The sequence below is a fragment of the Nannobrachium achirus genome, assembly GCF_963921795.1.
Source record: "Nannobrachium achirus genome assembly, chromosome: 16".
Lineage (NCBI taxonomy): Eukaryota > Metazoa > Chordata > Actinopteri > Myctophiformes > Myctophidae > Nannobrachium > Nannobrachium achirus.
This window is the reverse complement of record NC_137823.1, coordinates 44,739,884-44,753,273: the sequence shown is the minus strand read 5'-3', so window position 1 is coordinate 44,753,273 and position 13,390 is coordinate 44,739,884. Positions and strand designations below refer to the sequence as shown.

Sequence of the window (13,390 nt, the reverse complement as noted above, 5' to 3'; positions counted from 1 at the left end):
ATGCAATGGCTAAAGAGTGAGATGAACAGTTGAAGTATGCTCTGGGGTGGTGTACATAATGCCATTATTGTTTACTGCATTTTTAAAAAGCCCCAAAACTTGTTTTAATGTTGAAGTGCTCTTAACATCATTTTGTTTACATACAGTACATGTATACCTGCTGTGATTTTATTGTAAAGGACATAAAATATGCATCATTGTGAAAATGTGATGAATAATTTAAATAAATATAAATGCTGTTCTGTTGGATTACTACTGACTGGTACATGGTTTACTACTGATGGGAGACTTGGTTAATATTTACGAATATATTAAATGATGATTATAGATATACCGATATATTCATTCACATAACTGTATTCCCTGTTGATAGACTGTACATACCTGTCCCAGATACTGTTGAAGCCTGTTAGTTAAAGATAGATAGTTGGAAGAAAGAAAATTGATCCTGATAGAACTTCAGTTGTCATAATGGCACTGTTGCACCGCAGCAAGAATGAAACAAGGTTACATGTACTGTACACACTTACTTCAGTGTACAATATTAATGCTGTCAGGGTTGTGTGTTCATTCTCTGCTACTAAGACTACTAGTTATTAGTAACAAATTAGACATTTTTTGATAGCCTGTACAGAGTAATTCAGAGACGGAATGCAGATAAGCCAGTCTTTCAAGTCTATTAAATATATTTACATTTGATATATTTATATATTATAATACATAGATATATTTCTTTCCATCAAACAAACGAATATACAGTACTAATGAACGTTTCACAGAGAATAACTGTTCCTATGTTTCACTGTTAATGTTAATACTGCGAGCCCCCTGGGAATCAATAAAGCTTTGCCTAAATAATTCTGCTCTTAAATTTCGGATAACCCACTTCTCTGTTGGCCAAGGTCAAGCTATATTTAAAGTCATCTGTCAGGCTGGCTGAAAGTCAATATATCTTTAGAACATAAATAATCCTGGGACATGACTGATTGGGCTATATGGTCCAAAACTGATTTATAGTTATCATTATATAGTAATAGTGGAAAGTAATTACACACATTTACATTTACTTTATATTTCTTCACTCAATTTCTGAGGTATAAAGACTGCACATTTTACTCTAATTACTTGACACCTTAAATTACTCTGCAGATTTAGAATACAATAAAACATCAATTAACTGATGAATTATGTGTTATGCTACCCAACAGCACATACAGTAATAAAAGCATCCCCACCTTTAAAGTGATGAACACAATCAATGATATGATTGTGAAATTGGACACTTTGCATAATGAGTAGCTTCTTACTTCCCCATGTTGGTGCCTGACTGCCTATATAGGGTAAAATGCACTTTAACTCTCACCGAGTATTTCTGCATTATGGTAGCCTACTGATTCTTTTATTTCACTTTCTATGCTTCTGGCTTTTGTTCTGTGCTGAGGCATTACATGAGTCATCAGCTGGTGGCCTCAGGTTTACAACTCATCACTGCTGGTCCCCCTTGATCATTAGTGACGCGTTGCACACCTTTTTGAGACATGAAAGAGCTGGCAGCTCGGTGCGTCTAGCACTGTCCCGCTGACAGCTGCATCCTCAGCGCTGCTGTGTATAATGAGTCCATTGCAGGTTGCCACGCCACCTTCAAAAAGTCGGCTGCTACTTTGTCATATAACTTAATCACTGAGGAGATTGTAAAGGAAGTCTTGTTAAACAGGCGTATAGTCTTTTTTGTTGTTGTTATATCTTTAAAAGATGAAATAAGTTTCATCATTCAAGCCCAGTGATGGAAAGTAAGTAGACCTACATCTAGCCTACTTGAGAAGGCTACTGTAGTTTTGAGGTATAGGTCTATGTAGTCTACTTTACTTGAGCATTTCCAATACTTTTACTTCTACTCCAGATCCAAATATTGTAGGCCTACTTTTACTCCACTACATTTAGGCCTATTTGCAAACTTTACTTAGGCCTACTTTCTAGATTGTGATCATTATTAGGCTACAAAACATAGCCTGCATAAACACTTCAGCCCTATATAGGCTATACATAGATAGGCTATTATTTCTACATTTGAAAACTTTACATGGGACATTCTACATGACTACTTTTTCCACCACTGTTCAGACATCATCATTATTACCCTCCTCATGTTTACCTTCCAGACAGAAGACACACGCACGCCTGACTTACCAGAGAGGTGTCAAAATCCCAGGTGTAACTGCATCCTTTCACTCCTTTAGGCAGATCACATCAATAGGCAGATCACATCAAACTGATAATTGTTGTCATGCCGTCTTAAAGACCCATTTCACACCGAGGACAATCTAATTATTTTTCTTTCTATTACACATTATCAGTCTATTTGACCTTATTCGCACCGCAGTGACAACCAACGACGTCCTTCTAGAAGGTCACATTTTGGCACTTGAGTTCTTCTTTGAACTTTCATTTCGCCCAAGCTGTGAACTCATAAACTCCCGGGGATCTTCTTCCTTATAAAAACGGACGGGCAACCAGTCCGTCGATCAGAATTTGCTGCCATCCACCCCGAATACCGTCCTTGCTGCATGAGAACCTGACAGGATTATTTCTAACATGGATTGTGCCATAGATGTCGATTCCGCTTCAGCCAAAATATTGGAGGAGTGGGACTGGAAAACCCAATCAAGTGTGTTCGGAGATGACCAAGACTCACTCCTTGAGCCCGGTGGGTTTAGAGATGACTCACTTCACTCCAACTCGCCACAATCCTCCTTCGACTCGATGTGCTCTTCGCCCGAGACGTCCTCCAACAACTCGTGCGGGCTTCAGAACGCCATGGATTTCTCATTTGGTTTCCCGGGAGGACACCACAGCAGCGCGGCTCTCCGTGCGGCGAGAAGACACCAGAGTCAGGCCAAGCAACAGAAGATGTCGGTCAAAACGCGCGTGAAGGCCAGCGAGAGGGAGAAGATGAGGATGAGGAGTCTCGCAGAAGCGCTGCACCAGCTCCGCGACTACCTGCCGCCGCACTACAGCAAGAAGGGACAACCGCTGACCAAAATACAGACCCTGAAATACACCATTGACTACATCAACACACTTTCGGACATTTTGGACCGCGCGTAATGTGCGTAAAATCGGACCACACAGTGACATTTTACGCATAAGCCGACGCTCGGCATTTGGTGATTTGGTGTGATGATCTTTTGTTTAATATTTGGTTTGTTTCGTTTTGTGATGATGTAACTGTTCAAGGTTAATATTATATTTGTGTTATGTTATGTCGTTATTATGTTTTTCTTATATTTGCCCCTCGTGTAAATATTCTACAGTGGGCACTTGACAATTGTTTTGTAGACTATATGGGACTTTTGATATGGGACATCAAATTGTAGGCCTAGGCCTATATGAACTGATAATTAAATCTATATGCTGGAAATCTCTTCGTTCGTGTTTTATATTGTCAGTCCTAAACACTGTGACCATAATATTTCAGATTGTTGCCAATTCATAGGCTATCCTATAGGCTAGATTCATTGGTTCTCAAAGTGGGGTTCGGGGACCACCAGGGGTCCTTGAGGGAGTTCCAGGGGGTCCCCAGCTAAATGATAGTGAGGAACCAAATGGACACTTATGGGTCTGTAACTCAGAGAGTGCATAGCCTAATGGAATTCATTTGGTTCCATTTGTACACTCTGTCACTCTCAAGAGATAAATTAATTGACATTAATTAAGCAATAAATTGGGGTCCCAGTCTCCCAGAGATAGAAATGCCATTAAATGGGATTCCATAGCCTAGGCCTGTTATGCATGTCAAACTGGGAGTCCCTGAAATTAAAATGGTTAAAAATCACTGCTGGAGCTGTAAAAGTATTCTGTTATGGGTCCCTGGCATATCTTTTCAAATGAACCACTGGGCTAGTAGGCCTGCCTACTCATTAACGATAAACGCGTGAAATGATTTGAACTTGGGCCTTGGGGGTTTATCAATGAACCACTTTAGTCCGGGAAAAAAAGGGTGATTTTTGGCTGAACGTGGATTAGCCTGTAAAAGTTTTTTTCTCAACTGATTCTTGTAGCTTGGGGTCACCTCTTAAGGATTCAAGAGGATGACCAGTGATATCCATTGAGCATTTTTTATTATTAACCCCTTAATGCCTGAAACATGGGCTCCCATTGACTTTCTATACAGGAGGAAAATACCCAGAAAAAGATTATTTTTTGGGGTATTTAAGGAGGATCTGAGGGGTCTAACTAGGGGTTTGTCATGATGCTGAATCCATTGCAGGCATTTGTTTTGCACAAAAAACATTCCGTGGGCTAGAAATAGCCTCAGAAAACAATACACGTATGGGTGAGTATTCATGTTAGTCGGAGGCCTTAGGGTTTTTTTTCTCGTGCTAATCAGTCTAAAAGTGCAAAATTTTGCACAGATGTAGCTCAGGGCATGCTCTAATGATTTAGCTAGGTCGGCGACCTTCAGGGTCACCACAACACCCACAAAACTCTGAAAAGTGATGACTCATCACTTTTCATCACTAAAGTCGATGGGAGCCCAACTTGATTTGGCCGCTGTGGCGACCCCGAATGTCGCAGACTCGGGCGCCCTAGCTAAATCATTAGAGCAAGCCCTGAGCTACATCTGTGCAAAATTTTGCACTTTCAGACTGATTAGCACGAGAAAAAAAACCCCTAAGGCCTCCGACTAACATGAATACTCACCCATACGTGTATTGTTTTCTGAGGCTATTTCTAGCCCACGGAATGTTTTTTGTGCAAAACAAATGCCTGCAATGGATTCAGCATCATGACAAACCCCTAGTTAGACCCCTCAGATCCTCCTTAAATACCCCGAAAAATAATCTTTTTCTGGGTATTTTCCTCCTGTATAGAAAGTCAATGGGAGCCCATGTTTCAGGCATTAAGGGGTTAATAATAAAAAATGCTCAATGGATATCACTGGTCATCCTCTTGAATCCTTAAGAGGTGACCCCAAGCTACAAGAATCAGTTGAGAAAAGAACTTTTACAGGCGAATCCACGTTCACCCCCATTTTTCCCGGACTACTTCAGCAGCCACGTAAAACGGGCAGCCAAGCATCTCGATCAGATGTCGATCTATCCTCCACCAATGGGAATACAGCGAGAGAAATGAGCAGCCAATCAGATTCCGGTGTTTTCCCCGTAGGCGGGACTCTGGTACAATGTATTCCCCACAAAGACATCCCAACCCTGGATGGATTGGGTCTGCAGAAGCCGCCATTTCAAAGCGTGGGAGGAACTAGGAGCTAAGAAGACTATTTTGTACATGAAAAAATACAAAAAATAAAAATCTAAGAATTATTTTTGTTATCACAGAGTGGCTCCGTAGAGTATATTTTTCCGGAACTACCTCGAATCCGCCACGATTGTAAGTAACGACATTCCTGCTGCACAGCAAAGCTTTGTAAATCAAAGAAACGCCCCTTCTTGTATAAGATCAACAGATTTTAGATACTTCTTAGGCTTTTAATGTGCAAGCCTTGTTTTCTTTTTTATTTTCTTTCTCGAAACACGGTGATCGTGTTGTATATAATTAGCGAGTCGCGACCGATTTTGATGCCTCGCAATGGAAAGATGTAATTTCTTTTTTTGCAGGCCTAAAAGGTGATTTGCATTGTAGTTGATTGAGCAAGATGCTTTTAGCCTACCAAGATTGTAGTTGAGCAATAAATAGGATGCTTTTAGCCTACCAAGAGCTCACAATGTTATAAATAGAATACATCCGCTCACATTGTTATAGATAGTGGTGGTAACTGGTAACACACGAAGAAAGGTAACATTTTTACCATCATAGCAGCTCTAAATATGGTTCAGTGAGCTTTTCCTCGGGGAATATTCGCATGGTAGTCCCCAAATCTAAGTGCTCTGTGAATGCTAAAGTGCCCAAATCTAAGTGCTCTGAATGCTAAATTAATAATAATATCTGTGTTACATTAATCTTGGAGTAATTTGGGGGAATATGATCTCACTGTTTTCTTGCTTGTTGTAAATATATAGTATAGCCTATATTATATTAACAGCTGTCACAGGCCTATATTAGTTTGTTTAAACGAGGCTAAGTGCAATCCACATCATATTCCTAAACACAAAGTGACAACAACCAGTTTGACAACCTCTAATACAATGCAACCTCTTAATACAGAATTAACCCAATTATCCTGGAGGTTATCAACACATTCTTCTATGTAGGACGCATGTCCTTGAGGCAAATTCTAAGTCATTACCAAATGCATGTCAGAATGAGCAAGTTGAGACAGTCAGTTGTGTGCCCTAGATAAGTAATAGGTGTTTGTGTCACTCATACTGTTTCCTCCCTGTGTGCAGAAACGATCAAGGTACAAGTCATAATAATAATAGGCTAATAATAACAGTAATTTATGTATGTCTCTTTTAAAAACCCAAAGTTACATGCCATTCCACAAAGAATCAAATAATACTAAAAAGTAGGCTACATCACCCAGTTGAATTCCATCTAAAAATAATTCTATTTGTATTGGATGCAGTTAGTCCTTGTGTCTCCCTGTTCCAGTTCAGCTGTGTTGCAGGTGTTACCGTGTTAGATTTTATAGTATTGACTGACTGGCATGTGATCTATTAATAATCTCCCCACTATCAGCTTTGGACTGCTGCAGTCTCAAAGCTGCCACTGGCTTTATGGAAGGTATGCCTAGTCTTAAAGCCCAACTATAGACTTGATACTAGCCAAATACATTGCTATAATGCAATGTTTCAAATATCTGTTGAGTGCAGCTTTCTCTCCCATTGTTAAAATACGTCACCATATAGTTCAACAATAAACCTGTGAAGTGTGTGTACTTGCATTTACGGTAAACAGAGTGAACATTTGTTGCTGTATTTTGTAACGTTGTACAATTTTAGAGAGAAGTGTAAAAGGTGAAAGTGTGGTGGAGGAACACTTTCTGGGTCAGAACTGATTGGTAATACCATGATATTAAAGATATTTTTGTGATTCCTCTCACTGAACATAGACCAAGATGCAAACACAAAAATACTATTACTATATACAAAGCACACATGAAAACATCATACTACACAGGAAAAGGTTCATACCACACAGGAAATTACATTACAAAACAAAAACAAGGCATGTTTGTGTTAGCCTCGCAACAGCCAGACTCTCCCAGAAGCACATTGGTGATGATGTAGCTCGGGATGGCCTGTGAGGCTATGTTTGTGTATACTGGTGTTTAAAGTATGGTGTGCTCACACAAATATAAACCTATTGAACATAGGCTGTATGAGTTTCCTACACACTTGGTTTTGTTTTTCCCCTTTTTTAATGTGGTAAAGGCCTTGTGAAGTGACTCAGGACAGATTAGAAACAATACAGCTAAAAAGACAAATTATGTAATAGAGTAGGCATAAAGTACTTTGCAACATCAATCTTATGATAATTTTATATTGTTAACATGGCAATCAAATCATTTATTATTAGTTGACTTTGTGATCTCTTCCAGATGGATGCAGACACAGAAGAGCAAGTACCAGAAACCATGGAATCATCTAAGGATACGTCTGAGGAACCAGTAACAGGAAACAAAGCTCGGTTGGTCATTTGCTGACATGAGATACGTTCCATATAGACTTTCACCCAAGCATTTGTCTTTGCCCAAGGTTAGATGCTTAGGGAAAAAATGGATACCGGGCGATAAGTGGTTTATCATAGCCCTATTTATTTATCAAGACAATAAGAAAATTGCTTTTGATTAACCTAACTGTCAGAAAGTCACTGTGCCGGCAAATTAAATGGTCGTCTCATTTGGATTTCCTATAGTGCAGTGTTTCTACTATGTTTTGTAGCACAAACTCAATAGCTAACTCCCACATGTAACATAATTTCTTTCATAAATATCAGATCGAAGTTTATAACGCCTCGCATTACTTTAGGCTTAAGTGGTTTGTTAGCATGTCTGAAAAACAAGCGCTTGTGCACACATATATGGGGTGTCACAGTTTTATCAGATGCAAGAATGGGAGCCTCCAAGAAAGAAAAAAGGTTGGGAGCTGTGGGTGAGGAGGGAGTTGGCTGAGAACATAACAGGTGCTGTGGACGAAGGTTGCCAGCTGTTTTCTGCTCGGTTTTGTTCCTTTGCACCTGGATAACCTCATATGTTAATTATACCAAACCATCTGCAGGGCCGTGTTTGATGACTGCTTTTATTGAATTTGACATGCTGAGTTAATCACTGAAAGTTCAGTGCGCTGTAATTGGTCAGATAGCTATATTAACCCAAGTGCTGATAACAGTTATCTGACCGCTAGGGCTGATATCACCCTCTTAGTCCTCTTATCACTCACCTCACCCAGGGCAAATAAAGGATGGAGGAGGGACACAATAAAATGTTATAACAACAGTAATATGAATTAAAAAGTGGTTACCTAGACAACACAGCTTTAGTTTGCTTCTTTTTTTTTCGGTGGCTGAAGAAAGTGGCTATGGTAGATGCAGGTTCCAATATGGTACGCCTCATCTTGCGATTGCAATTTCTATCTGTAATGGCTTGTTTGTTTTTTGTTGCTTCTCATCTCTCCAGGGGACGTGGCTTTAAGCCTCGTGGTCGAGGGGGTCGGATGGGCCGAGGAAGCATGCGTGGTGGACGGGGCATGATGATGATGAAAGGGTTTGGCCCACCTCTACGTGGAAGGGGTAGAGGGAGGGACGCTGTCACAAACGGCCTTATGCCTATGAGGTATTGTACTGGAGCTGGTTAATTAATGTCTTATCAAATGTGTAAAATATTTTGTTAACAGGGTTGTCTCAGGGTTATGGCACTTTTTAGTACAATGTAATCACTAACAAGATGTGGTGAAATAAGATTGATTTGGTGGGAGGAAATGGAGTACTGGTCTTGTTCTTCAATTTGTGTCACACCATTGCAAAGAGCATGTACATGACAGCGATAAAAATAGTATTTGTGCAAGGAAACACAGTTTTAATGCTTTTGCCATGTAATGTTATTCCTGGTTATCCATGGATTTAAACAACTCATTGATGATTGGATAACTCTTTCCCCCATATGTGATTCCTGGCTTTCCATTGCAGGCGAGGGATGGGCAGGATGCGGCCATATCCAGACTTTAGAGGCCATCGAGGAGGTAGGGGTGGACCCATGGGCATGGGCATGGGCCCGCCGCCCCCTCCACCGTTACCCATGCATCTCAGAGGGCCACCTTTCCCACCGATGCACAGGTGACGGCTCCCTTCACAGTAGCGTAGACTTTTTTTTTATTCCATTTTTATTTCATCCTTATTTATCAAGGAAAAACTATTTTAGAACAAATTCTTATTTACAACTGTGGCCTGGCAAAAGTCAAGGCCTCTTGAGGGAGAGGGGAAAGGGAACATACATGTATTGTCCCTTCTGCGACATACATCTGTAGTCTAAGGGTCTTGATGAAAAGTGCGGGGAATATTTGATGAGCTTGTCTTAAAATGCAATCTCTGTGTCTTTAAGTTTCACTGAAATACTGCACCTCACCTCTTCCCCTGCAGGCGCGGCCTCCCTCCTCCACCTCTTCCTCTTGGCCACCCTGGTTTCAGGGGCCGCCCCCCGCACCCAAGAGGGCGAGGAATGCCACCCCCTGGGCCCCCACGCCACTTCCACCCCAGAGGCCCAAGAGGGTAAGTTTGTCTACATTATTTGAACTTTAGTTAGGTCATACTTCTCTTCACTATTTCCTGACGTGCACACCGTTAGACTGCCTCTGTCGATTTAAATCTAGCAGGTTGGCATGTGAGCCCTCGCTTAGAGCTCCATTTCGGTCTTGTTACTCAATGCCATCCACTTCTTTCCCTCCCTCTTTTCTACATCCTTGGTGTCACATGTTCAACTTGATTTCCTTCATGATTACTTGCCTCCTAATTTTCTAATTTATTCCTCTTCTAAGATTGTAATTAATAAGTACAAATTAAACATACCATTTTGCCCCAGTTGTAAAGTTAATACTATCAGTATTTAATAAAAGTACATTAATGCAGTTGTAAATTAAAGCAGTACATCCTGTACAACCAGACCTGTACAACCAGACTTTTAAATAGTGCATGGAACAATATAGAAAACATTTTTTATCCTGCCTCTCAAAAGCACACTGCAGTTATAGATGTGAGAGTATCCTTCAGAATAAAATATCAGGGCTTGCCGCTCTTATCAGAGTGTGCCCCATATTGGCCTAAAGCCTAGAATCCAATGTGTGATTTTATCCTTTTACACAGCTACCACAATGGACCAGTCTCTCCTCCACCTCCACCCCCACATGGCAGAGGCCAGAGGTGGCCAGGGCCCCCTGGTGGCCGACGATTTTAACACATCCTGCCCTAAATTTATAATCAAGCGCTTGTTCTGTAGTAGTGGGCCTACAGAGGTGTATTGAGTAAAAAAGAAAAAGAAAGAAAGAAAAAGAAAAAAAGAATTGCCCCTGAACTGTGTATCATAAAAAATATTTTGAATATCTTAACAAAACACTCTGTAGCCAAATGTTTGCTTATTGATATTGTTTACTGGCAAAGAAAGAGCCAAATGTAAAAATGAACACAAGACACTTATGATGCCTCATACCATAACAGTGTAAAGTGCATTCTCACTTTCTGTTACTGTTAAAGACATGGTCTTGGTACTGTGAAATAGTTGAGTTGAGGTTGCCACAGAATCCGTTGTCCTCCAAATTCTTGTCATTGAAGTTCCTTATTATGTTCTGTGGTTATTGTAGTGGTCACCTTGTGAGCCTTAAGATATTCATCTGACCCTAAATGAACAGAAAATGGGGTGACACTGTTTGTGAGAGTGAGAGAATACAAGTGAAAGATAAGGAGAGAACAGCCCTCAAGCACCAGTGTTGACTAGTTTTTACACTTGGACCTCCCTAATGTTTCCTTTGTTACATGGAGATAGTTTTGTATTATAACCTCACCAGGCAGTACAGCATCTAAAAAAATGCTATTTTAGATGCACTATTTTCAGGTGATAACACAAGTTACATGTCAAGTATACATGATTATTTAATGTTATATCTCTCATATCATTAATGTGCAGCTAGTTTAAGTCATGAGTATTGCTGTTTGGGAGATACATGTTTGTGTTCAGCAATCTATAGCGTTAATGGGTCAAAGACAACATTATGAATGGATACTATCCTGAATGATATATCTACAAGCATTTATACATGAAAGCAAACTCCATATTTGCTTCACTTAAGTATAAGGAATTTTGATTTACTGTACCTAGTTTTTTGAAGTGTTATATACTCTTTATTTACTGTAATTAACATAACCTTTGTGAATTTGTGAATGTGTTTTTGAACCCTTTCAAGAGGTATGCCTAGTCATGAAGAAAAAAATAAAAGTAAAAATAAACTCAACTTCTCTTTTTATTATTCATTCACAGTCAAGTCTGACAGTTCCTATTACAAGTTTGCAACATATCTGCAATTTATCAAAGAATGGATGACATCCAAATATTACTATTACTTATATAAATACTCATTGGTCTGATTTTGTATACGTCTATATACGTTATTGTGATATTTGAAACCACCTGAACATTTGATAGCGATACCATTTAAGGACTGTTGCAAACATCCTGATTATTAATATTTAAAATATTTTTTTTGCTATAGTTTGGAGGACCAAGAGCTCTTATTGGAAATATTAAATCATAATAAAATGAACGGTATGCTAAATGAGACTTATCAGTATAGATATAGATTTGCTGAGGGCTGAATTCTGTTATCACTGCAGACCAGAAAGGTCTTGGAAATTCATTGTATCGTTTAGTAGAACAGTATTGTTTCTTCGGAAAAGGAATCTCACTCAAAGAAGGGACACTACCACATAACCACCTACCAAGCATTGTTTGACTGGAGGACATGCAACTATTCCACTTGAAAGCACTGAAATGCTTTTTCACAGAACTATATATCTTAAAGCTTAAATCCCAGTGGTAGCATGTTTAAAAGGAGAGCGTCTTCCCCAAAGGAGCACCAACAAAGAACACTCTGATATGACCTGTATGTTTAATCATTAAAGGAGAGCCTTATGTCAGCAGTTTTAGCTATATTTCAAATCAGGTCAAGAACATTTAGCAAATACTGTAGCTGGAAAACTATTTTGGTCAGTGTCATGCATTATTCTTCCCCCAAACCTCTAGTCTTTCATGCTTTTTTTGCATGAAAGGGCTATACTTAACATAGAATAGCATGATTACTAATAAAAGTTAAACATTTAATTAAATATATTTTAGTTTTTTACTACAGTAGGAATGCTTTTTGTATCCAATGTGCTTTGGCATATAATGGATAATGGATTATATAGTCTTTACAATTGTTTAGCTCTTCCTAAGTTCTGCAAGTCTTTGAATAAAAGTTTTGAATAAAAGTTAATTCATGCATTGCCTATTAATCTGAGGTATTTAATAAAATCGCAAAAGAACAATGAGTATGGTGCATAAGCACAATCCTATGAGTAGGCATTTATTTAGATGTGATACAACACTGACACAAACAAGGACACGCCATTATCTCTGGATGGGACACTGAGTTTAACCACCAAGCCACTCAGAGACTGCAAGTTACTCAAACATGGCCGTAGAACATCGACAGGGGGTTCACAGGGACCTGTCCATCTCAGGGTGTTGCACCTTTCCCTTCCTCTGTCTGCCTTTCCCCTCTCTAGCACTTCAGTGTATTTCTCTGCTACCCTTTCAATCCCTTCTGTTGCTCCCTGTGGCTGATTGTTAACAGACTGACTGTTGTTGTCTCCTGAAGGGGGGCACACAGTACAGTAATCCTACCAGGCCCAAGGACCCCGGCTCCCATATCTCCCCCTCCTTCAAAATGTGACATCACAGCTGAGGTCCAGCTCTTCTCTCAATAAAGGTGAGCTTCATCTTGTGTCTGAATCCCTATATCCCTCCCTCCCTGCCTGGAGATTCTCTTTTTCAGGATGGAAGCAGAGAAAACTACTGAAACATAAGATACGTGGAATCAGGTGAGATACAAATTAGTATTAGTTTGATTAAAATATAACAACATTTTCTTAAACAATTCTAATTGTTATAGTCTTTAACTGCATATCAATAGAATTAGGGGTTATGTAGACATGTTTAAGTGTTTCATTTTCATTCAAACATAAAGACAAACACTTCATTTCAGAAGCAAACTTTTACATTCATAATTATTGGTAAAACTGCAGTTATGCAGACAACAGCTCTATCTACCAATACGATTATACACAGATTCTAGGATTTAATATTGCATTACTTATTGTTATATGAAAATGCCAGATGTTGGTAGTCCACACATTTCGCTTTGCTTTCATATTAAGATTAGCCTAGCCACCAAGCTGACCCAACAAA

General features: G+C 39.5%; 2 protein-coding genes across 3 annotated transcripts; both read left to right on the top strand.

Moving 5' to 3' along the window:
- Positions 1-2,592: 2,592 nt before the first annotated feature.
- On the top strand, positions 2,593-3,105 carry msgn1 (mesogenin 1; the record flags this gene model as incomplete). Its single annotated transcript, XM_080744965.1, has 1 exon — positions 2,593-3,105. The coding sequence occupies one exon, from the start codon at positions 2,593-2,595 to the stop codon at positions 3,103-3,105; it is 513 nt and encodes a 170-aa protein (XP_080601091.1).
- A 2,100-nt stretch (positions 3,106-5,205) lies between these two features.
- On the top strand, positions 5,206-13,096 carry LOC308301225 (uncharacterized protein). 2 transcript variants are annotated; one of them, XM_080745126.1, is made up of 6 exons: positions 5,206-5,388; positions 7,499-7,587; positions 8,576-8,731; positions 9,085-9,231; positions 9,535-9,663; positions 12,801-13,096. In XM_080745126.1, exons 2-6 carry the CDS (start codon positions 7,499-7,501, stop codon positions 12,907-12,909), a joined length of 630 nt encoding a protein of 209 aa, XP_080601252.1. In that variant the 5' UTR covers positions 5,206-5,388; the 3' UTR covers positions 12,910-13,096. The 2 variants fall into 2 exon arrangements, with proteins under 2 accessions (XP_080601252.1, XP_080601253.1); XM_080745127.1 differs by lacking the exon at positions 12,801-13,096 and adding an exon at positions 10,255-12,169 and having other exon boundaries at positions 5,207-5,388; positions 7,499-8,731.
- Positions 13,097-13,390: the final 294 nt, after the last annotated feature.

Excerpts from the sequence above, each read along its gene's own strand:
- LOC308301225 (XM_080745126.1), top strand. The coding sequence starts at position 7,499 with ATGGATGCAGACACAGAAGAGCAAGTACCAGAAACCATGGAATCATCT. Across the intron at positions 7,588-8,575 it reads GTAACAGGAAACAAAGCTCG|GGGACGTGGCTTTAAGCCTC; the intron begins GTTGGTCATTTG and ends TCATCTCTCCAG. Across the intron at positions 8,732-9,084 it reads AACGGCCTTATGCCTATGAG|GCGAGGGATGGGCAGGATGC; the intron begins GTATTGTACTGG and ends TTTCCATTGCAG.